Source organism: Catharus ustulatus, chromosome 21, assembly GCF_009819885.2.
Source record: "Catharus ustulatus isolate bCatUst1 chromosome 21, bCatUst1.pri.v2, whole genome shotgun sequence".
NCBI classification, from domain to species: Eukaryota; Metazoa; Chordata; class Aves; order Passeriformes; family Turdidae; genus Catharus; species Catharus ustulatus.
Genome location: NC_046241.1, coordinates 3,411,695 through 3,436,161, shown reverse-complemented (window position 1 = coordinate 3,436,161; position 24,467 = coordinate 3,411,695). Strand labels below are relative to the sequence as shown.

Genomic DNA, 24,467 nt, shown 5'->3' with positions numbered 1-24,467 from the left:
ACTGTGTGCTGGTTGGTTTTGGTTATCTCCCATCAGAATTAAAAATAATTAAGCAATTTGCTTATATGTGAATAAACCAATATAGCCTTTCCCTGAAATGAATTCTTCCCATGCCTTCCTTTTTGGGGTTTGCAATGAATCCCAGCAGAAAAGGCAATACCACAGGTACAGAAAAAGCTTATACAATGTTTGTACCTGAGTTGACAACAGCAATTAAGCAATTTTTTCCATATAAAATGGACAAGTTCCTTCAAATTAACAATTTTCTTGTTTCCTGAGGACCAGATCAAAAAAGGAAATGGGCTAGTGAGCAGAAGAGTTGATGCTTCTGAGAAGAGGATGGGGATGTTAGCAGAAAAGTAGCAGGGAGGAAGATAGAGGAGGAAAGGACAGCGGGTGGCAAGCTATGTTCTTTCTAGAGGAAAAAAAAAAAAGTGCCAAGCAAGAAGAGGACAGGCAGGTCAGAGTAGAGCAAAATGAGTGTGGAAAAGGAGAAGGGTGATGGTGGATTAGAAAAAAACAGCGATGGGAGTCTATGCCACTGGGACATGGGGCTTTTCAGTCTTCTCTTTCCAAATACGTGGAGGAGGCACAGAAGAGAGACAGACAGTGGAAGTAGACAAGGCATGGGAAAGAAGATGAGAGAGTTCAGTCTGATTTATCTCCATGACTTTTCCATGTTTTGGTAGTATGGAAGCAATATTCCCTGTCATTACTGCCTGGCCAGCCACGATCAAGGAAAGGTCAAAGCAAGGTAATACAGAGATGCAAAGGAACTTAACTTCTAATATAAATAAACCTTCCACAGAGTCCCATAATTCTTCCTACTTAAAATATCATGAATAATTCTAAACCAACAGCAAGAGTAACATGTATTCCTCGGAGCAGTCTGTGTCAGCTGTGTCTCAGGTCACTGCACAGACACCCCCATTACCTTTCAGAAGAGCAGGAGGTCGGCAAGTGAAGGAGCATTTCTTGCCAAAGGTGGTCCCCTCGCTGCAGTTGAAGGTGGCTGGGTACACATGGTACTGGTCTGGGACACCACAGTCCACGGGCTCACACGTCACCTGCTTGTTCCACTTCCCATCCATGCAGGTCATGGTGACGCTGGACTCCGTCTGGGAAAAGACACACGGCTACAGCCACCATGGCAGCAAGGGAGAGATCAAAACCATTTCAAGCCTAATAACCATTGTTTTGGCTCACAAGTTAAGCACAGCCATGTCTGGTCCCTACCATCGTCATTTGGACAGCAACTACCAAACCCACCAAGGTTCATAAGAAACCAGAAAAATTATTTTCTGCCACCTCTGGAGTGGGACACCAAAGCATTTCCATAGAAAGAGTGGAGCTCTACAAATAATCCAAACTTTTGTCTGGCCTTCTTAGACAAGCAGGGAACCTGCTGCTCTGCCCTGCCATCAGAAAGGAGCACAAGCCTGAGCTGTTTGGAGCTGACAGCTGTCTCCCATCCCTATCACCTTTGAGGTGACACAGCCACTCCAAGGGGATCCCCCTGTGCTTCCGAGTAGTCAAACTCATTCCTGGGTTTGAAGTAAAAGCCAAGCTGACATGAAGCCATTTGGGACTCTCATCTGAGGCTCTCCTGAGAGGTGTCAGTCACCCTTGGATGGGGATCCCAGGGGAAGTGCCTCAGGCCACATCAACACTGTGTGCAGATAGTGACAGCTGCTGTTGTGGTTTCTCTGGCAGAGTGCCCCAGGGCTCCACACAGAATCAGGGCCCTGCTGTCCTGACACCACGGACACAAACGCCTGAGGGACAGACCTTTTCCAGGAGGAATTTGCCATGGGCAGACCCAGGAGTGTCCTGTCCATAACTGGCACCTGGAACTTGGGAGGTTGTACACAGAGTCAGTGCCTGTGCTCTGACTTCCCCAAAGTCACTCCACTGTCACAGCTGCACAGAAACTACACTCCTATGGATCTGGGGAATAATCCACACTGCACAGCACACTGGAATCTGGAGAGCTAGGGGTAAAGAAGAAAAATGGGGGAAGCAAAGGAGCCACCCATGTAAAGCTACGATGAATTTACTGGGTGACTGAAGGACAAACAGATGTTGGCAATGAGAAGTGAGTAAACAACATATCCACTTTCTAATTAAAAATGGAAAATTATTAAAAGCTAGAAGTGAAGAATCTAACTCTTCCCTCCACACCAGAATAAAGAGAGGGACAGAGGTTAAGAAATGTGAGAAACAAACATGAGAAGGGGAAGACACTGGTGAGCAATCTGACCAAGCCATACAGCAGCACTCCTCTGCCTCCAGGGAATATTTTATTCAGGGCTGGTATGCTCACAGGAGATTTGCACCGCCGGCCATTGATCTGGGTTTATAAAAGGAAAGGGAATTTTTCTAGCACACATCAAAGGGACCTGGATTCCCTTTTTGCAAAAACACCCTAATGGTTTCAACAGAAGTTCAGACCTGTCTCCCTTTGATATATGGTTGCATTCAGAATGGAAAAAGCAGTCCCTGAGCTGAGAAACTGGACACTTCCCAAGTGGGCACAAAACCCCTTTTCTAGACTGTGGAGTTTATTTAAACAGGGAGCACTGCTGATGGAAAAAAATGTCTTTTCTACAAACTCAGAGTAGCACATTCTGGGATACCCAGAGCGATCAGGTGAAGGGATACTGTGTGTTCTCATTCCCAATGATTTCACTCCCCAGTGGCTGTTAATTCTGCCTTTGTTGCTTATCAGAATATCTGTACCATTAAAAAGTGTATATAAACTGTGGGCAGTTGATGTCCTGAAAATTTCAGGGGGTTACAGTGTGATGGCCACAGAAGAAGGGATAATACAGCATATTCCCATGTCTTGTAAACCATCAGCACTCCAGGATGAGCTGCTCCAGCATCCAGCAAAGCCTCCATTTCCCTTTAACAGATGCTATCATCAAATAACACAGCAGTACTGTGGCTGCTGGAACTTAAAACATAAACCCAAGCTATTGATGTCAATAAACTCAAGTAATGAAGTCAGGGGCTATCCAAATGTTATGGAAAAGACATAGGTCTTGCATAGTTTCATGCTGGATACTGGATCCATGCTGAACATAGGGAAGCTGTATCAATGAGAAGAGATTCAGGCTCCAGTAATAAAGTTATTGGTGTTGCTGTGATCTAATTTAGGAATGAGTGCTCCTACTAGCTGCTACTGCTGCTGAGACACAGTGTGGTGCACCAGGAAGTTTCTCTAATGACAGGGTTGCACATCAGATGTACCTCTGCAGAGCACTAAAGCAACAGTGCAAACACAGAAACCGGAATGCAACACAAAAATTTAAACAGAAGCAGTATCTGTGCATGACAGTCACACCTTACAAAAGGAATGTTTTGCCCAAGCTACACTTGTGAGAGTATTTCAGCTGCAGTCTGTGGCCTCTGTTAGCAGAAAGCAGCAGGACAGCAGAGCCTGCTGGAAATGCCATGGGCCTGGAATACCCTCTCTTTGAAAGGAATCTCTCTCCACAGCCATGCTCCACTGTCCTTTGTCTGTGCTCCTGTTCTAGACCTTGATATCAAAATGTTAGTGTCTCCACATTTCCATCTCTGGGTTTTTCCCCATGGTATTTCCTCACAACGCCCCTAATCTAATCTGTAAGAGTCCTCTCAGACCCCAATGCCTTTCTTGGCACACTGAGGTTGTTCCCAAGCAGAGAAGCTGTACCCATGGGGGTAAGACCCTGGCTACTCAGCTTTTCCCAGTAATTTGTTCCATGTTTGCTATGATGGAAGCTGAGGTTTTCAAGGTCAGACATAATAATAAGACATTTTAGAGGATGTCTATCATGTCATCACTTGAAGCTCATGCAATTCTGCAGCAGGACACAGCAGAGAGCATTCCCTGCAATGGAGACAAAGAGCAGTGGTTCTGATTGGAAGCACAGAGGACAAACCTACCACAGAAATTGTGGTGATGGCACCCACCAGCTTTTCACTTTGCTCTCTTTCAGTGTCCCACCTGAGGGTGGGATCACTGCAGTGCCCAGGAACAGCACCCTGGCTGCTGAGCAGGACCCTGTCCCTCCCCAGCTCCACCCCACACCCTGGAGGTATTTGTGACAGACCCAGCCCTTGGATCTGGTGCTGGGTCTCAGTGGCAGCAGTGCCTCTGCCTGTGCAGCTCTCGCAGCCGGAGCTGAGCAGGCACGTGCCTGTTTCGCCTGTCTGATCTGACAAGGTCACCCAGCTCACAGCAGCCCACACGAAGCACTTGGCTTTCTCATCTGGTTTATTAGCTGTCACTTTGGGCACTTTGTGCTGCTTTGACTGGCATCACAGCAACTGCTTCCCTTCATGTCCTGCCTTCCAAAAGAGGCTTCAGCAAGGAGGGAGGGTGGGCAAGGAGGAAAGAGGGGGGAGAGAAAGGGGCCTCCAAAGATACAGTGTGCAGTACAGTGAAGAGGATGCAAACTTAAACAAATCTGGTGCCAGAAAGATTTGTTTCTCGGGACTTTTAACAGCCTGGGAGAATTCATGTCTCCTTCCTGCTGCCCAAGATCCCAGCCGGCTCCTTCTTCAAGCGATGCTTCACGTGTGAAGTTTCCTCTCCTTAAAAATGAACAGCTGTGCCCTCCCCTCTAAGTATTCTTCCACTTCTGCCCACTACTGTGCCTCTAATTGAACCCACATGAGCAGCGCTTTCTTTTCCTGGCATGATTGATGATGCCTTTGCACAACATTAGGGAGCTGCTGGGTTTTAAATAACACCTCTTGACCAGAGCAGCAGTGGTGGTAGCTTCAAGGAGAGATGACAACAAGTAACTGAATGAGCAGGGCTTTCAGTGAAGGACAAGGGGGAGGAAAGCAGTGAAAGACAAAGGGGGGAAAGAGGAAGAAGACAAGAAAGAGTGATGGAGTTGTCAAGGGGGGGTGGGAAGAAATCAGGGTGGGAGAATGAAAACATCCCCAAGATCTTTTTTGTGAGAAAGATACATGAAGGACTTTGCTCCACCACTATGCAAACCCCTTTCTTGTTGTTGAAGTCCCTAAATGAGGATGAGAGAGAGCCCAAGAGTCTGTAAACAGCTCAGCTTTCTTTTTCTTTTCAAGCAGCAAACAGTTCTTGCTGCTCAGAGTGCTGACGAGTTTTAGGGTTTGGTGATTTTACAGGGTTTTAACAGAATTTGGAAATGGGAGATTCTCAGAGAGGGAATGAATGAATATTTTACCCTAGAACTGAATAAAATGGTGGCTTCAGAAGGCAAAGAGTCTAGAAAGTGCAGAAAGTGTTAAGAAGATTTTCAAAGACCCTTTAGATGTAAGAGATTGATTTGAAATGTGACTTGCACCCCTAGATCACTGAGGTGCTTTTGAAAATGTCACTTTTAATTCTCTCTTTCCCCTTTTTTTCTGTCTTTCAATGAAATAGGGAAGACAAATGTGGTTCAGATGCTAAACAAAGGTGTTTCATTGGTCTGTGAATCACCTTCACCAGCATGTAGTGTTTGTGGGCTATGGATGGTCAGTGTGGTCTTTGAGATACTGCACTCAGCCCAGCCTCCTTCCTACCCAACACTGTGAAACACCAACATGTGCAAAGCTATTTCCTTCCTCCTCTTCCTCAGGCAGCCCCACACACTGACAGTTAAATGAGAAAAAAAAAGTATCTCTAGACCTTCAAATCAGTGAAATAACCAATTAAATGACAAAACTGGAACAAGGAACAGCTTCGTGCAAGTTTCCCCAGCCATGACAGAAAGTCCCTCTGGCCATGGACAACACCCCACGTGCCCTTTCTCACCCCCAAATGCTTGTGACTGGAAGAGGAGCTGAAGCTGGGAAGCAAGTATGGAAGAAGCACAACGCCTTTTGATAAGAGAAATCCACACCATGGATTCTGGACTTTCTCAGATAATTCATTTCTTGCCTACACGTTCCACAAGTTCTAGTTTGAAGCACCTGACATGAAGAAATAAGATGATAGTGAAAGAAACTGTCTGTTCCTTTCCAGCAGATCTCTGAAGCACACTAATAAAACTTTGTGCTTAATGTGCTTAGCTGGTCATGGGTATCTTTAAGATGCTCCACTCCTTCCCTGATTTGAACAGTGAATGCACAGCACTGAGCAAAACAAAGCCACTGGCCTCAGGGGGTTTTATTGGTGGAAAAAGACAACGAAGTGCAATAGCAGAGCAGGGTGAGAGGAAGCGTGTTGTAATAGGCAGTGAATCACGTTAGTGAGGGGTGCTAAAATCTCCTCCTGTCATATGAGTCTGATCAGGCTCTGAAACCAAACTTCTCCCAGCAAAACCATGCCGAGCCTCCCCAAAAGGTAATGCTTGCATTTAAATAACGCAGGGCTAGTGGAGCATGCTCAGGCTGTTTTATTTGGTTTGTGATCCCTGCATGCTCCATGTACCCCATGTACAGATCCCTTCCAACAATTTCCTGGTTCAGCCATGCAGGCTCATTTTGAGAACTGGTTTTCTGTTCTGTAAAAATGCTCAGCTGGAGCTGGGGTTCTGGTGCTGATGCCAATTAGGATGGAAGAGGCCCAGCTCGTGGGGTCCTGTATTTGTTTTGTAATTGAGTTGAAAGGGCTGACTCATTCCCCCCCACTCTGTCTCCCCCCTCTGTGAGCTTATGAAGAACACAGTATTTCACAAGTACAGACAGGCTGCTGAGTGTGGCTGCCCCAGCCCAGATGTGAGTGCTGCCCCAGATGTGAGTGCTGCCCCCACACCCAGGGAGAGAAGGTGCTGATGGGGGAAACCATCCCTATGGCCCACTCAGAGCATGTGGCAGTGTTAGAGATGAGGGCACAAAGTGGGGTGACAGTCCTGCATCCCCCTGTCCCCAGCATCCTGCTTCCAGGGCCATGCTGCACGTGCACCTCATCCACCTCCCACAGCACAAAGCACTTGCTTTTTTTTAATGTTTAAACAATTGTTTTCCTCAATACCCCCCTCACTGCATGAAGATGTGCTGTTTTTGTAGGACTGGATTATTAATGCATGGATTAGAGAGGATGGGGAGCATTTCCTGGCCTGCTTGGGAGGTTTTTGGTGATTTGTCTAGAAGCAAAAAGGTTTGGGTGCTTCTGCGCCCTCCATGGTTTACATGTCAGGGTGTGTCTGGGAGCAGTTGGACTGAAACACTGCAAAGGAGTTAATATGTTGTTAGCCTCAATCCAAGGACTAAAAATTAGGTATTTTGCCCAGAAATTGGTTGTGCAAAAACACATGCACCCTACTCCCAAAACACCAACCCCACTGTTTGGCTGCGTAGAAACACAGATCAAAGAAGGACTGAACACAAACTTTTTGGTTTGAAAATTTCTAAATTCAGGGAACATCTGAGCTTTTCTCATTGCTCTTCCTACAGAGTCAAAGGGCTCCTGTTCTGAAGACAAGTATTCAGACAAGACCTTGTCCCAAGGCTGGGCTGAGATTTTAGGGTCTAGCCTGACTCATTTCTCAATTTCTCCACAGCTGTGCTCATCCTGATCTTGTGCATCACTATCAAACACCTCAGCAGGACAAACCTGGCTCTTGAGGAGCTCATCATCTCTGTGGATGTGCAGGATGTAGCCAGTCCTGCAGCTGACGTTGCACTGGGCGCCGTTGTCCCAGCCGGTGCCGCCGGTGCAGTTCAGCACCGCGTTCTCGATCTCCAGCCTCTGGCAGTCGGTGGCCTCACAGGAGTAGTGGACACAGCTGGGAGGGAGACAAGGAGTGCTGGTGTTATTTGTTATTCAATTATTTCAATCCATTCCAAAACAGCAGTGTCTGACTGACAGGCTTTGGTCAGAGGGTTCTGAACCCAGCTCAGCAAGGGGCTCCACAGCCTCTTGGAGTGTGTCCTGAAGGACAGAGGAATGGGCACAGTGATGAAAAAGACAGCAAATTACAGGTTTTGTAGCAAAAGGGGAGAGCTTGCCAATTCTGCAGAAGTACTTTTGTTCTGCAATATTCAACTGAACTATGATCTCCCTTCTCCTGTATTAATGTCCATTTATCCATCCATCCATCCATCCATCCATCCATCCATCCATCCATCCATCCATCCATCCATCCATCCATCCATCCATCCATTCCTCCCTCCCTCCTGTGAAAGCATCCTCCCTCCAAGAGCAGTCCTCATGCCCCATCCAATTTTAAATCTGCGGAATTCAATGGTGCTGATATTGGAGTGATAAGTGTGCACATGGGAGGAGGGTTTCTGAGATAGACACTCTTATCTTTGAGAAGCTCGATTGAAATCATCACATTCATTTTATTCCACTTCACGAGGAACACCAAACATCAGCTGTGTAGCTGTGTTGATAAGCTCTTATCAAGCTCAGCAGAATGCTGTCGTTTCAGATCTCTCCAGTTGCTCTCCTGCCATCCATAAAATCTTTCCCTCATGTAAACTGTCTGTTCTCCCTCTGGAAAATTATTGTAACATTAAGCACAACTTGCAAAAAGAGATTTTTGTTTAATTTTTATACACATGGAAATGTGTGATTGACACAAAATCTTTCATGATCTCTGATGATCTGAGTCAAACATTACAGCACATCTTCAAATGTGAATACAGGGTAGTCCCTCAACAAAACAGAAATGAAAATGTTGAGGGTCTTAAAAGCATGAGGGAAGATTTAGACTAGAGAGAGGGAATAAGTATTTTTACAATGAGGCTGGTAAAACACTGTCACAGGTTGTCCAGAGAAGCTGTGGATGCTCCATTCCTGGAAAAAATCATGGTCAGGCTGGACAGGACTCTGAGCAACCAGATCTAGTTAAAGATGTCCCTGTTTACTGCAGATGGCCTTTAAAGGTCCCTTCAACACAAACCATTCCATGATTCTATGTGCAAAGAGTTTCTGGATTAGACATGAAATTTCTGGGATAAGGACTCCTACAAGGTGATATGTCTCTGTTGAAATTAAAGTTTTGTTCTGAGGAGGGAAAACATTGACTCTTTTCACCATCTGCTTGGGTAGGGAAGAACATGAAAGAGAAAATGATAGAAAACAGGGAAAGCAATGTATCAATACACATATTTTGAAATAGATTTCAAGCAGTTATTCCTGTCTCCTAGAAAAAAGGGTTAACAGCCACCAAAGCCCTGTTCAGCTTAGTAAGCCCTGACTTAGCATGTGCATGGTGATTTGCTGTGTTTAAAGCACTATGCAGACATTATCTAATTAATTTTTGTGACACCCCTACGAGACACCTGGGCTGGAATTGTTATCCCCATGTTATTGATAGAGAAGCACATCTGTACATGTCTCTACTGAGCTATGGATCAGATTAAATGACAGTATTTATGTACCTGCACAACTCATTTCTCTGTCCCAGACTAGTGCTAATATGGGAAGTGCCCACTGCTTGTAATTTAAAGTTGCTTGTTCAGTGTTGGCCCTTCCCTGAAGTGTGATGAGCCATTAAACAATTTCTACAATCAGAAATACTTTAGTTCCTCATGGTGCACAAAGCATCACTGCTGACAGAGCTGAGGAAGGAGAATTCCTCCTCTGTGTTGGCCAACTCCATACCCTTGAATGCAACAAACTCCTGGCTATCAGCACAACTGTGATGCTCATCACTTCTGCAGAACGGATGATCCTCTGCCAGAGTTGGCCTATCCAGGGTGATCCTGCTATCCAGGAGGATCCACACCCACTAACCAAGGATTTCACACATTTTCCAGTCACTGCATCTCCCAGCCTGGCAAACAGATTTAAAATGTCATGGATTCTACGCAGTAAGGATCAACAAGGCTGTGGATGGAGCAGCAGCAGAACAAGTGAGCAGCACATCCTTGTGCCCAGGTGGTCATCACCAAAGAGAAATGAGGTGAGGAGAACAGCCAGGTGCTCCTGCCTCGCAAATGCCCAACAGGAATCACCCAGGGTGTCACCCACAGGCTTTACACACTCCTTTGCACACCACGACCCTCACACCCTGCAGGTCCCCGAGCACAGCAGGACCTTACAACCTCCTCCTAATCCTACCAACCTCATGGTACTGCTGTTTGAGTAAGTCCTGAGCTGACATCGGCAAGAATATCTGAATCTGGATGTTGAATGAGAGTGTAAATGATGAATGATTCTTTGTGGAATGCTCCCTGTTACACATCCCATGGGTTACACTGACCCACGAGGGCCATCTCTCATTTTACTCCCCTCCATTTCTCAGATGTGAGGCTGCAGCTCTAGTGTCTCCTGTGCCAGGGCTGCAGTGCTGAGAAAATTGCCTCACTGGGGGAAAAAAAGAGCACTATTGCCAAGCCACTCTCAGAAGCACATACTGCAAACCTCGACTGCCCATTGCAAAACTGCCTCAAAATCTGAAAATCTTCTTCCATCAAAGTTGGAAAAATAAAATAATAGCAGATTTAGTTAATCTAATACTTATGTGAATTAGTGCAGCACTGAATTCAGCCTTGAATGGCTTCAGAGGGAAGGATGAGCCCAAGAAAACCCTTGTAATTTGCACAGAGGGAAATCTGAAGCAACGTCACCGCAGTCAGTGGCATCGCTTTTCATTTCCATCAATGTAAAGGAGAAAAAGAATTTGGTTTCTGGAGTTCAGATCAGGACACCAGATGAGCAAGCCTGGGCTTAGAAGTCCTACAGAACTGAAACGCCACAGACAAAGGCATTAAGAAACACTTATTGTGATGTTCTTCTTTCTGTTTACAAGTCCCCTTGTGGTCTTCTGAAATGGCCAGGGAACATTTTTAGCCACCCCCTCCAGGCTCCAGATTATGCCTTGGTTAGCAGATCATCTGGGCAGCTCTCTCTGTCTGTAACTCTATATGAATGACTTCAGTGACAAACAATACAACCATTCACTTTTTGCAAAAAAACAACCACTGCCACCAAATGTTTCTAATTTAAATATTTCTGGTTCTCTAGCTACTGGTTCCAATTTGGTATCAGCTACTGTCAGCCATAAATCCCAATGAATTTTGAAGTCATGATCCTGAATTGAGCTCTGCGAATGCAGAATTAGGAAGGAGAAATTAATATCTCCAAGTAGGAAGTTTAGACAAAGAACCCATCACATCCATTTGTGGATTACAGAAGCTCTTACATGGGTACTGCCATTTAGCAGTGGTCAATCATCACATGTTCCAGAAAATGTGCATTCCTCAGGAAAGAAACAATATAAGAGCATCTGAGAATGAAATCACTTTGGCTTTAACTCATGTTGACTCCTGGCATAGGACAGTTTATCCTATTTTCTTGCTGTCAGAATTGTGTGACTTCATCAAAACTGCCTATTTCAAATCAGCTCCAAAAGTCCTTACCAAAGTACAAAGTAGTCTGGAGCAAAGCTACACAAAGGACCCAAGGACCACTCTACCAATTTACTTAACAAGTGTGGGTGCCTGGGACATTCCCTGACAAATGTTTATTTTACTAGGTCTCCTTCAGGATTCACTTGTTCTTCTTCTTGCCCTGGCAGTGTACAATTTCCTAAAACAACATCTTCACACCGAGCTGAGTGCAAGGAGCAGTGGATTTCTTGCACACATTCCATTGCATGTTCAAAACAGATCAAGGCAGACTGTTCCAATGATGTAAAAAGCCCTGGACTCAGTTAGCTTCTCATGCAAGCTGAAGTTCTGAGCCAGTTCTTACTTTATTCAAATCCATTCTGCCCATCCCAAATCTAAATGAGCTCAGTCATTAGGCTCTAAATCTGTATTTCTCTGTGCCAATATTGGCCCCAATTCAGCAAGGCACTTAAATATGTGCTTAACTTCAAAAGCACAGTTAAGTCCCACTGATAGATTTGACTACAGGGGGATGTAAGCAAATAGCTCAGGGCTTTGCTAAATTGGGGCCTTAGTGGCACAATCCTAGAAACATTTGTATTTTAACATGTTTATAGAAAATTATAACAATTAAGTGGAGCTCTTCCTTCCTCACATAAAAACAATCCAGGACTTCCTCTTTCGAAAAGCTTACAGCAGCCAAACTTTCTTTTCCTTACCCTGAGGTCAAGCGCTTTTCCAAGAACTCAACTTAACATGGTGCCTTCATTATTTATTTCCTTTCTGATGGTTCTGACACATATCTAAGCTCTGAGCCTAAAAAGCTCATGGTGGGCACTTTTTAGAAGGGTCTCAACATTATCTCTTGGACACAGCAAAAAACTCCCTTTTCCACAGCCTGGGCTGCAGATCTGAAGTGCAATCTGGTTTTGTCCTGTGTCCCCATCCACACAACTCACACTCATGTAGCCCTCTGAGGCTTTTTTCTAACATATTTATTCTTACAATGGGTTTGTGTTCTCCTCTCTAGAGGTTCTCTAAAGGCAAGAACAGGTTCTCTCTAATTCAAACATATATGCAGAGGCTGCTAGACATATTTCTTGCTGTAGAAATTAAAAAAAAAAAAAATAGAACTGAAAAGGAGGCAATGACTTTGTCTACTTCAATCTTCGGCTAAAGCACATTGCCTCCTTATATTAGCACAAAATCTTGAAAATCGACCCAAATCTGTGGGGCTGGATGGGGACTGGTGAACCTGTTCTGACTGGAAGAAGGACCAAGCCCTTTTGTAAAAAGGTGTTTGCCTTGAAATCTGATCCACGAGAGTGACAGCATGAATGGTGTCACCTATGGTCCCCTCAGCAATGTCACCTCACTGCTGGGTTTGACTCTGACAGCGATCCCAGCAAACCCCTATTTCAAACTGAAAGGGTCAAAATGAAGCTAAACCCAGAGATTTTCAGAAAACCCTTGTTCCAACCCAAGGCAAGTCCCAGGGAAAGGAGAGACACGAGCCAGCACGTCCCCCTCACTGTCCCCATCACTGGCAGGGCAAGTTCTCTGTGGGGACAGGCTGTGCCTCCAGCCTGCCTGCACCCCGTGGTGTGAGCTGTTCCTGCCAGGGGGGTCCATATTGAACTGATAAAGCTCTCAAAGCTCCATCACCCTGCCAGCTTGGAAGTGGGACCGTGTCCCTGGGAGTCAACAGCCCCACAGGTCTCCCTGCCAGAGTCTGTCCAGGCAAACAAAGAAAATGCATTGCCTTCCACTTTAATAAAAGCCAAATGATGCCGTTTGCCAATTACCAAAACGGGGCGAAGGTTAAAAACCCATTGAATTATAACACATGTCACGGACCAAAGCTTCTATGATTAACAGTTCTGTGAGAAATTCATTAATTTCACCCGAAGCAAGCTGACAGAGATTGTGCTTAATGACAGAATGCAGGGCAGGGGAAAGGCGGCCGAACCGGGAAAGAGAAAGCTGCATTAATTCACAACAAAAAGAGACGAGGAAACCCTTTTTCCCCCTTATGAAAAGGGAAAAAAAAAAAAATAACCAGAGTTGTAAAGAGCGGTTGCATTTGTTCTGCTGCTGAAGATTTATCTTCATCATTTCTTGTTGGGGAAGCTGACAGCAGGCGAGAACAAGACAAAAAGAAGAGTTGGAGTGGGCTACGAATCCCTGGGGCTTGTTTGGGGCAGCCAAGGGTGCAGCTCAAAGGGAACCTCTCCACAGAGGCCAGGGCAGGTGATGGTGTGGTGGCCAGGGGTGGATCTTGGTCTACAGTGTCAAACATCCAGACATGCCCACTTACAGAGGGAGGAAAACCCAAAATCTCCCCTGCAGAAGCAATTTTGAAGCTGTGGCAGTGAGGCTGTGCCAAGGTTTAACCAAAGAAAGCAAAGGAAAATCCTTTTGCTGCACTCGTTAGAAAGCACGAGATGGTGACAGTGTGAGGCAAGAAGGCTGGAGAGCTGTGGGCAGCCAGGGGGATTGTCTGGAGCATGAACACAGAGTTGGTGGTGGATTAGAAAGAGGGGAACTCCGGAAATGCACAGTTCTGGCAGCTGGATTGGGTGGATTGGGCTGTCCTGCCTCCTGCCTGCAGTGTGCAGTGTGCAGGAGAGGAGCAGTGGCACCAGGAGCTGGAGGGACAGGTCTGGTGACCATGGCAGTGAAGTGCCACCAAGGAAAAGCAGCACTTCCCATAAACTGCTTTGCCAGGAATGGCTGACCCACAGCTGATGTTTCCTACCCAGTGAAAAAGACAAAAACCTGATTTTTGAGGAACCACTGTCAAAGGCAGCCACAGCACACCAGGCCTTCTTGCTGCTCGAGTGACTGTGGGGTGGGAAATTACACCTCTGCTTCTGCACACCCAATTTCACCGTCCACTGCATGAGGCTACACAGGAAATAGTAAAAGTATAATAATTGGAGCTATAAAGTGCAAGAGAAGAACTAACCAGGCCATTATATCTGGTCTAAGGATGCAATGTGAAAATAAAGAGTGTCATTTTTACTGCACATCTCCAGCAGTGAGGTAAACTTCTGCTGAAAAAAAAATACAACTAAAAAAATGGCCTGTAGTCACTCGCAGTAGAAAAAAAAAAACAAAAAACTGGAAGAATAAAACTGGAAAGGACAGAAGTAGGAATTTTCAAACTATAAATGTCCTCAGGAGGATGGAATGGATTTTCAAAACGACTAATGATGACTGAGGACAACTACCTATAAAGTTCAATTGGACTTTTAGATTTAAGCCCATTTTTCTCTAAAATATTAACTATAATACATATTTTAGGAAAGAAGAGTAAGTGCATGTTTTATTTTTGGTTATTAAGTTGTCAGTAACCCATGGGAGGGATCCATTCACCCTCAAAATAAAAACTGTGTTAACTTTTAACAGACAATATATTTCTTTTCCCTCACAACTTTAAAATCTGCACCCTTGCCTAGAAATATCTGTATCTGGCTATAAATCCTCTCCAAGCAAAATAATTCTCCCTGAAAGAGAGAAATAATACCTCTTGTAGAGAAGAGGCCAAAAAGCAGGCAAAAATATCCATGCTGACCTAAGGAAAATGAAAGTGGTAAAACTGATGAGCACACATAGGAAGGCAAGTTCCTTTAAAAGTTCAATAATACCTTAAAAATCATATTAGGCATATGCAACCAGTGGGAAAAGGGGAGAAGGGAAGGATGGGCAGGGTGGAACTGGCACCCCAAGAGAATCAGATGGGCACACTGTGAGCAGGGGAGGCAGAAAACTCATGTCTAACCTCTGAAGTAATTTTTAAAATCTATCTTCCTCTGTTCTGCCTGGATTGGGTAAAATAACTGAGGAAAAAGACAGCAGGTGATAGCAAAGGTGTCTCCTATTTCCTGGCTGCACAGCTTAATTCACAACTTTCTCTACATCTTGGGTACCTAAAGTGCTTGCAGTTTTTTATAGAGAAGAAAACAGATCTGTTCACCCAAATGATCCAAGGCAAACTGGGGACTGAAGCACTGTCATCAGTGGAAATAATTCCACTGATTTCAATTGCCTTTGGACCAGGACTTTACTTGGAGAGCTTCTAGTTCCCTGATAGACATGGGAAACTTTATGACCAGTGCTGGAACCTGCAAGGACTAAAACATTATTTGAACAAGTGAGGTTCAGATGGGAGTCTGTGAGGGCAGGGGCTGAAAGGGTTCAGTGCATCCCAAAAACAAAATCATGCCAAAAAATCAAGAAGAAAAGTAAGAGGCAAAAGGCAGGTGATTGTTGCTCAGGGGATTTCTAAAGGTCGGGTTGCTGGGCTGCAGAGGCTCACTGAAGCTTTGCCTAAGGGGGATGCATTTTTTATTAAGGAAATAACTTTCTAAACACAGAGCACTTCTAGTTCCATAAGTGAACAAATGGTTCAATTCCTACTGAAAACTGGAGAGGACAGTGGAATGTGGCCCTGTGTCTCAGTCCTCCTGAGCTCCCTGTTGCTTCTCATCATCTCCTTCCAGTGGGGCTTTCTTGCCCTTTTTCTGTCCTGCTTCAGCACTGGGATTTGGCCACACTTCCACCACCAGACTTCTCATCTGAAACTTGATCCTGCTGTCTTTGGGCCTCTGAATTTATACAACCTATTACACAGAATGATCAGACGCTTTGAATCTAGGTCAGAACACACTGACTGGATTGATTTAGCTATAGATATACTCTTTTTTTTTTTTTTTTTTTTTTTTTTTTTACTTTTATTTTCTCCTCCCTCTCCCCCTTCTCACCCTCCCGCCTTTCCTGGAATAAAAGCAGGTCCTAACAACAAGTCAGAACACTATCAAAAAACCTGACAGCTTGCTTAGGAGGCTGAGCAGAGGTTTGCTGGGATATGCAACTTGTTTTACTATTGCTGCTGCTATGGTATGACAACAGCTCACAACTTTGAATTCACAAAGGAAGAAAAAAAAATATTCTTTCAGGGGTTTTGCTAAATTCTCTCCTCTTCTTTTCACTGCCTCGCTGAAAGGATCCATGAAGCTGCTGCACCAGAGGCCATGAAAGGTCACGATCTCTGTGGGATGCTGTAAAGCAGAGACTGAGAGGGGTTGGTGGTGATCTATTGATGTGTCTGTAATAACAACAAGAATAAAACGGTAGCCATAAACCTTTCATCCTGGGGGGTCCCACAGAGCTTTTCAGAATGGGGGCTGGATCCAGAGAGGTGCTGAGGGTCTCACCCAGCCATAAAAGCACAGCAGATGCTGGTGGCCATGGCCCTGCAGCCCAGGGCTGAGCACCTGGCAGGATCCAGCCCCTCCAGGGCACAGGGATGCTCTGTGTCCGCGCTGTCCCTTCCGTGGGAGGTCCCTGTGGCACTCTGGCAGCACAGAGCGGCTCAGATTGAACTGGTGTGTGAGTGGCCAGCACCACAGCGGGCTGGGGAATGTGTGCTGAGTGAACTGGCCCCAATTCCAGGCTTGGCACAAAGGAGGGAGGAGAAAGGAAGAGGAAATAATTCACTAACAGCATCCCATGTGGGTTAAATGTCCCATCCATCCTGATCAATGAGAACACTGCCGGTTTTTTACCCGTGACACAAAGGGGTCAGCAGGGTTCAGCTGCTGAGCCCCTCCTGCCCCCTCCCCAGCCCTGGCTGGCGCTGGGGTGGTGGCTGTGAGGCAGAGGGAAGCAGGGCTGACACGCTCACCTCTGCTCCGCAGGGCTGTAGGTCTGTCCTTGCTGGCAGCTGCTGATGGTGATGGGGTCGAAGTTGTGGAAGGAACGCAGGGCCACCCCGGAGATGGCCACAAACTGGGAGCTGAAGCTAATGAGGACAGCCTGGGTGTGATAAAAAGGGTGACTGAGGTCATGGATGACGGGGATAATCAGGGGATTGTTCCTGCAGCTCAGGACGTGGACACCTGCCAGAGGAGAGACAAGATCAGAGGAAGGGTCAGGCTTAACACAATTGCTTCCCGAAGCCTGGGCACTTCAGAGGCATTTCACCCAGAGGAATGGCCCTATAGAGCTGAAAAGTTATGGTAAGCTGCCTGGAGGGGCTTCCCAAATGGCTCTGGAGAGCTTAGCAGAGAAGCAGATCCCTCCAGACAGCTGAAGAAAGGCTGCCATTCTCTCCAGGCCCGCGGAGCCGCTCCTTTAGACCACAGCTACGTCTCTATTGTGCTCTGCTAAATCAGGAGCAACCAGCACGGGGGAAGCAGAGTCACACTATTGTAAAACAGGTCCTGGAGGACACTTGGAGCCTTTATATGCAGGATCAAACAGTGCCGGCAGGCTGGGGGGCTTTGTGCACCAGGGCCGGGGCACCAGCAGCTCGTTGGGAGCTGTGCATGTCATTAGCACTCAGTGTAAAACTTTTTTTTCTGTGAGTTTTCCACTAAAATTGCCCAGATTTGATTTTTTTTCTTCAATAGTTGTGAGCCTTAAGGTATCTTGTTCTTTGCAAGAAAAGGCAGATTTGGTTCTGGAGATAGGAATGAAGGTGATGGAGCCACTGAGGATTTTACAGGTGATCTCACTTCAGAAGAAAATAATCGTGTCTTGGGGAAATAAAAGCATCTCAAGGTTGTGGTGCACAGAAACACCAGAGAGGAGGCAAGGAGACTTCTGAATTCCTTTTGTCCAGTGGAGAAGGCACTCAGTGACAGCTGGGAAGAAATTCCCTCCTTCAGGTAAAAGCAACCTGAATTCAAATGGGCCAAACCCCTCTCAGGGGGAAGGCAGAGGACAGACAGCTGTCTGCTGCCCTCAAAATTCATTAATTGAGATTCATGGCCTGCTGGCTGCCTGCAAGGCTCTGCCTCCACAGCTCCATGGCATCACTCCGAGGATCAGCTTGGCTCCAGATCCATTTGCTTCACTGGAGCTCACCCAGGAATGGCTTTGGCCCAGGCCCCTTGGCTACCCTGATACACTTACAAATTTGAAAATAAAATAAATTCTATTTGCATGTTTAACTGGCTTGGGGATTTCTGTTATTATTTTTTTTCTCCCAGTTCGGATTTCTTGACTCAAAGGGAAGGAATAAAAAGGCTTTCATTTTTCTCCTTAGAAAGTGATTTCCTGTGAATTAAGACATGCTCTTTAAACATCTATCTCCCACCCTCTACTTAAAAAAAAAAAATCTTCCTGTAATAAAAAAAATGAAATAAAAAAGCAAGCCTCTTTTTGTTTTGGTCTTCACCTGACCCTGAAATAACCTCCCTGTCTACTTGCCTCCCACAGGTCTTTTGATATCAGCTCCTTGTGGAACAGTGCACGTTTCTCACTTACAAACAGGTGCAGTTAATACTCAAAATCCCGGGTTCCCAAATTCCTTGGAAGTTTCTGCCTTCTCTGATGGAAAGCCAAGAAAGACCTTATGGTATGAGGCTGTTTATTCACTTCTGCTTCATTCCTTGCACTCAGGTGGTGTCCACAACAGAACAGACCCTCAGAGCTGGGCTGCACTGCTGGTTATTTCTGACCCTGACCGGGAAGACGGTGGCTGGACAGGTCAGGGTTTTTTAACTCCCCTGCAGTAACCCATGAAGATGGCACAGGTGCCCATGGGGCAGTCAGAGCTGTCTCAGGATCACTCCTGTTTCTGTGGCTTTGCACCCATTTGTTCAGCTCAGCAGCTGAACCCTGGTGTCTACGATGGCTTTGAACCAACAGCACTGAAGTGTTTGGCATCTCAGCCTCTCCATCTCCTACCAGGACTTAGAAGAAGCTTCAAGTTATTTTCTAGGAGTCCACTTGCTCTGACAAGGCAGGAAACTGCATGTCTGGATAGGCTGTGCTTTGCTCATGGCAGTGTCTTCAGCACACTGAGGACTGATCGAGATTTAAATTATTGCTGCTTCTTTTTGGATGTACTTTTAGTTTGCCACAAGCTTCTCCTTAAGGCTTGTTGAGTGTCTCAGTCAGTCCTGCCCCCAGTGCATGCCAACATTTGCATCTCAGCTGCAGTTTCCAGCTTGCCATGGTGATAACTCAAACACATGAAATACAATATCCAGGAAAAGCACTTCACGTCACCTCACTGTCAGAGCTCAGACAGAACAGCAACGGGGAGCTCTGCCTGAGTGAGAACTGCTGGGTAGCCCACCTACACCTCTCCTCTGCTCCAGGCAGCCTCTTCTGAAAGGTCAAAGGGGCTTTTCCATGATGAAAGCAGCATTTCAGCTGGGAGGACATCCAGACATCAGGCTGAGCCATGCCAAACTCATGTTGCAACTTCATTGAAGATTTCAAAACCTAACCCTCAGTTTCCTCTTTGCTCCTCTTTCTTGTTCTCTTTCTCTCCCCGTCTGCCTGTCTGTCCCTATAAAATGTCACATTAAGTACTGCTGGCATGCTCGTGTCTCCATCATTTATTTCTCAGAGGGATAGAGCTATGTGCCACTGTTTTGCAAAAGGAGGGTAAGATTAATCTGAGGGCTCTGGCAAACTGTGAGCCATCCTGACTCAACCTGCACAACTTGCTGCAAATTTCAGTTTGTTCTTGGACAACAGGCACCACACATATTTCCTTTGTTTCCCTTCACACCCCACCAAATTCTGTATTATCCTGGATGCTCACCCAACACCTGTCACTCTGTGTCCCTCTCTCCTTCTCATCACTAGTGGGAAGCTCATTTGAGTTTCAGCTTGTTAAAATTGAAATGCTGTGGTAAAACAGAAAGCTGGGGGATGAGAGTTATATTTCATTAAAAACTGCTCTCAAGGTGACCTGGCCAGCTTTCTCCTCAGTGGAAAGAAGGCAGAGAACATCTGGAAAGGGATTATGCAAGTCCTACCCTGACACAGATTTGGGAGCTAGGGAGAGCTCCTGGGTTCTGGAGCTGAAATGCAGCCTGGATCAATTCACCAGACACAACTTCTGCAGTTCAGGGCCCTGTGCCAAGGGTACAGACAAAACCTGTCTGTGCTGGCACTTCAGCACAAGCACAGGTCCTGCCTCTGCTTGAGGCCATGCCAGGAGCCTGGATTTCACCACCTGAAACAGTTCACCTGGGGAATGCTGGCCATTCAATGGCTCTGGAGACCTCCCTGCAAGCAGGACAAGAGATCAGCCAGCACTCCCTGTGAAACACTCCCTTCGCTGTCCCTCACTCCCTGCTCCCAGGGTTCACCTGTAGCACCATCAGTGTCTCTCCAGGGCAGTGCTGGGTGAGAAGCACTGAGATAGCCCTGACTGTAGTGACTGAAGGGGAACTAATCACCTCTGAACAGATAGTGAACACCTATGGAGAAATGTCAGTATAAAACACATCATTTTCAACAAACTAGTGAGACTCAGGGCTTGGAGCATTGAGCAAGCATCTTTTTTGTCTCATTCTGAAAAAAACTGAGCAGGAGTACTGGTGAACGGGGCATCACCAGGTTAAGCAAGCAGTAAAGAGGGAGTTTAATACAGCACAGTCTTACCAAGGTCGTGGCTTTGCTCTTTGGTGTCAAACAGCTGCACACCGATGGTCTCCTGCTTCTGGTCCAGGTAGTAGGTCCCATCAGTGACCAAGTGAACAAGGACTGCTGCAGCCACCATAGGCTGGGAAAAATAAGCCTGGGAAAACACAAACCCACAAAGCCTGAGGTGGAGAACTGTGGTGGGCTTTAAAAAATCCCCAGGAGTCAGTCCAGAACTTTTAAAAGAAGAATTCCCATCCCAGGTCACACAGAAATCTTCGTTTCCAATCTCTCCTACACAAACTAGATAAACTGAAGTCAAACAGCCCTGAAGCTGAACCCTCTCAGAAATTCAATAGCTTTGTCACACATGAGGGGACTTCACCACTGACTCTGCAGACAGTGCTCAAAGACATTGTTTTGCTGTTTTGCTCTAAACATACTTCAGAAAGGAGCAGCTTGGCCCTGGGAAGGCTGGCCCATTTTGCCTTCTGGAGAATCTTTGTAGAGGCAGGCAAGGAGGAAACTTCTGAATGATGTGTGCACTTCCTACCTTCAGCCAGAAAATGGTCTGTGTCATGTGGGAGTACTGGAAGTTGGCTGTGCAGGGGTACCAGGCGTACTGGGAGACGCCATCATTCAAGTCAATCACCTTGGTTCGACACGTCTGCAGCAGGAAAAAAAAGAAACACCAAAACTGATGTAGAGGACAGCAAGGAAGGATTCTGACTGCTTGGAGTGGGGAAACAAAGTCCAGGTGCACTCCAAGGATAAAGTAATGCACAATAACTGTGCTTCTAAATGCCATGAAATTATTCAAAATTAAGTTTCCAGGTGTTCCACCCCAGTAAGAAAAACTGAAACATGAACAGGAGCTAAAGACTCCCAGCAGCTGGATGGCAGCCAACAATCTCTGAATTTGGTAGCAGGTCTTTGACAGCATTTAGAACAACTTTGTTCCCACCCAAATGGACCAGAACTCTTCCCACTGGAGTCCAAAGTGATCACTTCTGAACACCCCAGCTCCCAGCACAGACAGTGTGGAGGTGCTCCAGCACTGCCCTATTTAAACCTGGTATTACTGGAATCCCAGAGGAGCCACACATGGCCCTATAAATTTGGAACCAGGTGTAGCCAGGAAAGTCCTGCATCTAGAACCCATTTTAAGCAAACTGATTTCCTCTTTTGCCAACCAGCTCTGCAAGTGGAATCAGCTTCTTCTTACACCTGCAGCCTTTCCATGGCAGGCAGCAGTGAGATTGGAGGCAAACTGCTCTTTTCAGCAAAGTACATGATACCCAAGTTCTGTTATGGATGAAAAGCTAAAAAAACTCAGACAGAATCTAAGTAGCAGAGTGCCTTGCAGTGTCATCAGCATGTCAGATGTGAAAGTGAAGCTGAAAATGAAGAAATGGTCAGATGTACCCTGAAAACACACTGCTCAGTGAAGCTGCTTCAAAAAAGAAGCATGAACGACCACAGCCTCCACCTCCACAGCAAACAGAAAAAAAGAGAATGTCCACCATGGAAAAAGTTACTACTTCATTAGAGGGATACTCATAGCTGAGGCTCCTGGAGCATCTGAAAGGTACCTGTTGGATTCACAACCCTTTGCTGAACTCACTGACTGTCATTACTAAAGGAATAAATGGAATTCCTTGTGCTGATGTGCTGTCAGTAAAGCTGTTCCCATCAGCAATTTGATTATTAAACCAAAAAGAGAAGCCTAAAGTGAAACAAGAGAATTAACAGCCATCCAAAATCCTGTGCCTACTCGATAATTCTGCATAGAAATGCCCTTTTGGTGTGTCAGGCAAAGTCTGGGCACTGCAGACAGCCTGGGATGCCTGGGAAGGAGAAACCAGATTGGCTAAAAGTGAGGTAATCCCCTTTAAAATCTGAGTCCCTCAAGATCCAGCACAGAGGAATCTTACAGGCAAAACATAAATCAGCTTTAATGGGCTGGAAGAAGATTTTTAGTTTATTTATTTTTTGAAACAACTGGGACCAAGCTTCATTGAGGCTAGCCAGTGGATAGTGTTACATTTTACAGCAGAGCAAGGCTTTACATAAACTATCTTTGGCATTTGAAATCCAGGCCAGCAATTCAACATGTACCATTTCGCAACTCTCCCTTCTTGTATTTTCAGCAGCCTGTGTCTTGTTGGGAGCACGGTTTTTATTTTAATACCTCTCCAGCTAGGGAATTTATCTTACCCACATCTGCAATATATATGGTCAGAGAGCTCTTTGACATGAACAAAGGTCTCATTACTTTTATATGATTTTGTTCTTACTCTTACTTCTCCTCCTGCTCTATTAGTCCAAAAAGGTGGCTGAAAGAAACGCAAGCACTGACTTTCAGGGCTTTTTAAGTGCCACTTAATGGATGAGTGAAAACTTGTATTAAGAAATCACCCAGACCTTCACCAAAAGTTTGATTCTAACCCAAAATAAACCCCTGCTGAGGTGGGCTGGAAATCTCTGATAACTTTTAAATGCCTTGTTTGATTTGTGTGCGTGTGTGAACCCTAGCACTTTCTGCTTCTGCTGGAGAATGTTAGCAAAAATCTGAGCATTGCATAAAGAACCTGTGTTCAGGCCACGTGGGCTGTCAGCCTGGCCTGCTTTGAGCAGGTTAGATAAGCTTCCCCCTGCTGAGGCTGATCCATCACTACCCAGACAAGTTTCAAAGTGGTCCTGGGGTATAGGTTCTTTTGGAACAGTCTAATTGAGAAGTGTGGGAAAAGTCTAACAGAGATGAATGGCTACAAGAGCCTCTTCTCCACTTGCTGCTGGCCAGCAAACTTAGCCATTGCCAAAAAAAAAAAAAAAAGTTCTTTAAGTTTCTCTGAAAACAATTGGATTGGATAAACAGCTCCTGTCACCTACAGACTCCACCATCTCACTTGGTAAATCCATCCCTGTTTCTCTGAATGTCACATCACACCTGCCAAGCCTGAGAATACTCTGCTGAAGAGATGCTTTTAAGGCAACCCCAGAATGTGGCAGCAGCCCGAAGACCCCTATGAATTAGGTTAATGGTTGGACTCAATGATCTTAGAGATCTTTTCTAAGAGAAATGATTCTGCGATTAGTGCAGTACTAACACTTTCAGAACTACAAGTTCCAATGGCCTGGAAAACAGAACATCATCTCTCTTCATTGCTCTTCACAGGAATTCACACTTTTGAGAAACAGATAATATCCTAAGGTCCTCCAGTTTGCTACAGTGATGCAAACCAGCAGCTCCAGCACCTGACAGCTGCGGATGGAAGGCATAGACTTCTCATTTCAGGGTGTTACCAAACACTGAAGTATTTGCTTTGAAGAATGACAGCATCACGCAGCGCTCCAAACTTCACTCACTGGGGCTTATCCAGATTCTCAGACCCACACAGCAACTGGGATATCCACAGGAGCTTAGTATGTGCTCCAAAGTATGCGGCGACTATTTGTGTCTAGTTACTGGAAGCCCATGTCATCCCCCTCCTAGGAAGCTGCTTTCAATTAGAAGAGTTGATGTCTGTTCCTCTCGGAGGTTCAAATCCAGCTCGTCTCCCACCCACACATTTTGTACACAAACATCGGCAGACAGAACGATCAAGGCCAGGGAGCACTGTGGGATGTTCCCACAAGAGGGAATGCCTGGAGGATTCCCTTTGACTGATTTATACAACCTCTTGTCAATCAAAGGCACAACATGTTCTTCAAACCGCCTCTCCTGTTTTCCGTCTCTGCTCAGGGGGACCAAGGAATGTGTCAGCAGAAAGGGAAAAGTGATATATTGGGAGCACTTAGCTTTTTGCCACATCAAAAACACATTTACT

General features: G+C 45.7%; 1 protein-coding gene across 1 annotated transcript in view; it reads right to left on the bottom strand.

Annotated features, from left to right (window-relative positions):
* The window catches only part of PAPPA (pappalysin 1), a 180,033-nt gene that overhangs the window by 36,883 nt on the left and 118,683 nt on the right, over nucleotides 1-24,467 (bottom strand). The window contains exons 11-15 of the mRNA XM_033077497.2: nucleotides 21,191-21,304; nucleotides 20,659-20,794; nucleotides 16,934-17,147; nucleotides 7,517-7,688; nucleotides 935-1,118 (exon numbers count right to left, since the gene is read on the bottom strand). Of these exons, the coding sequence (XP_032933388.1) occupies nucleotides 935-1,118; nucleotides 7,517-7,688; nucleotides 16,934-17,147; nucleotides 20,659-20,794; nucleotides 21,191-21,304 (820 nt within the window). The remainder of the gene's footprint in view (nucleotides 1-934; nucleotides 1,119-7,516; nucleotides 7,689-16,933; nucleotides 17,148-20,658; nucleotides 20,795-21,190; nucleotides 21,305-24,467) is intronic.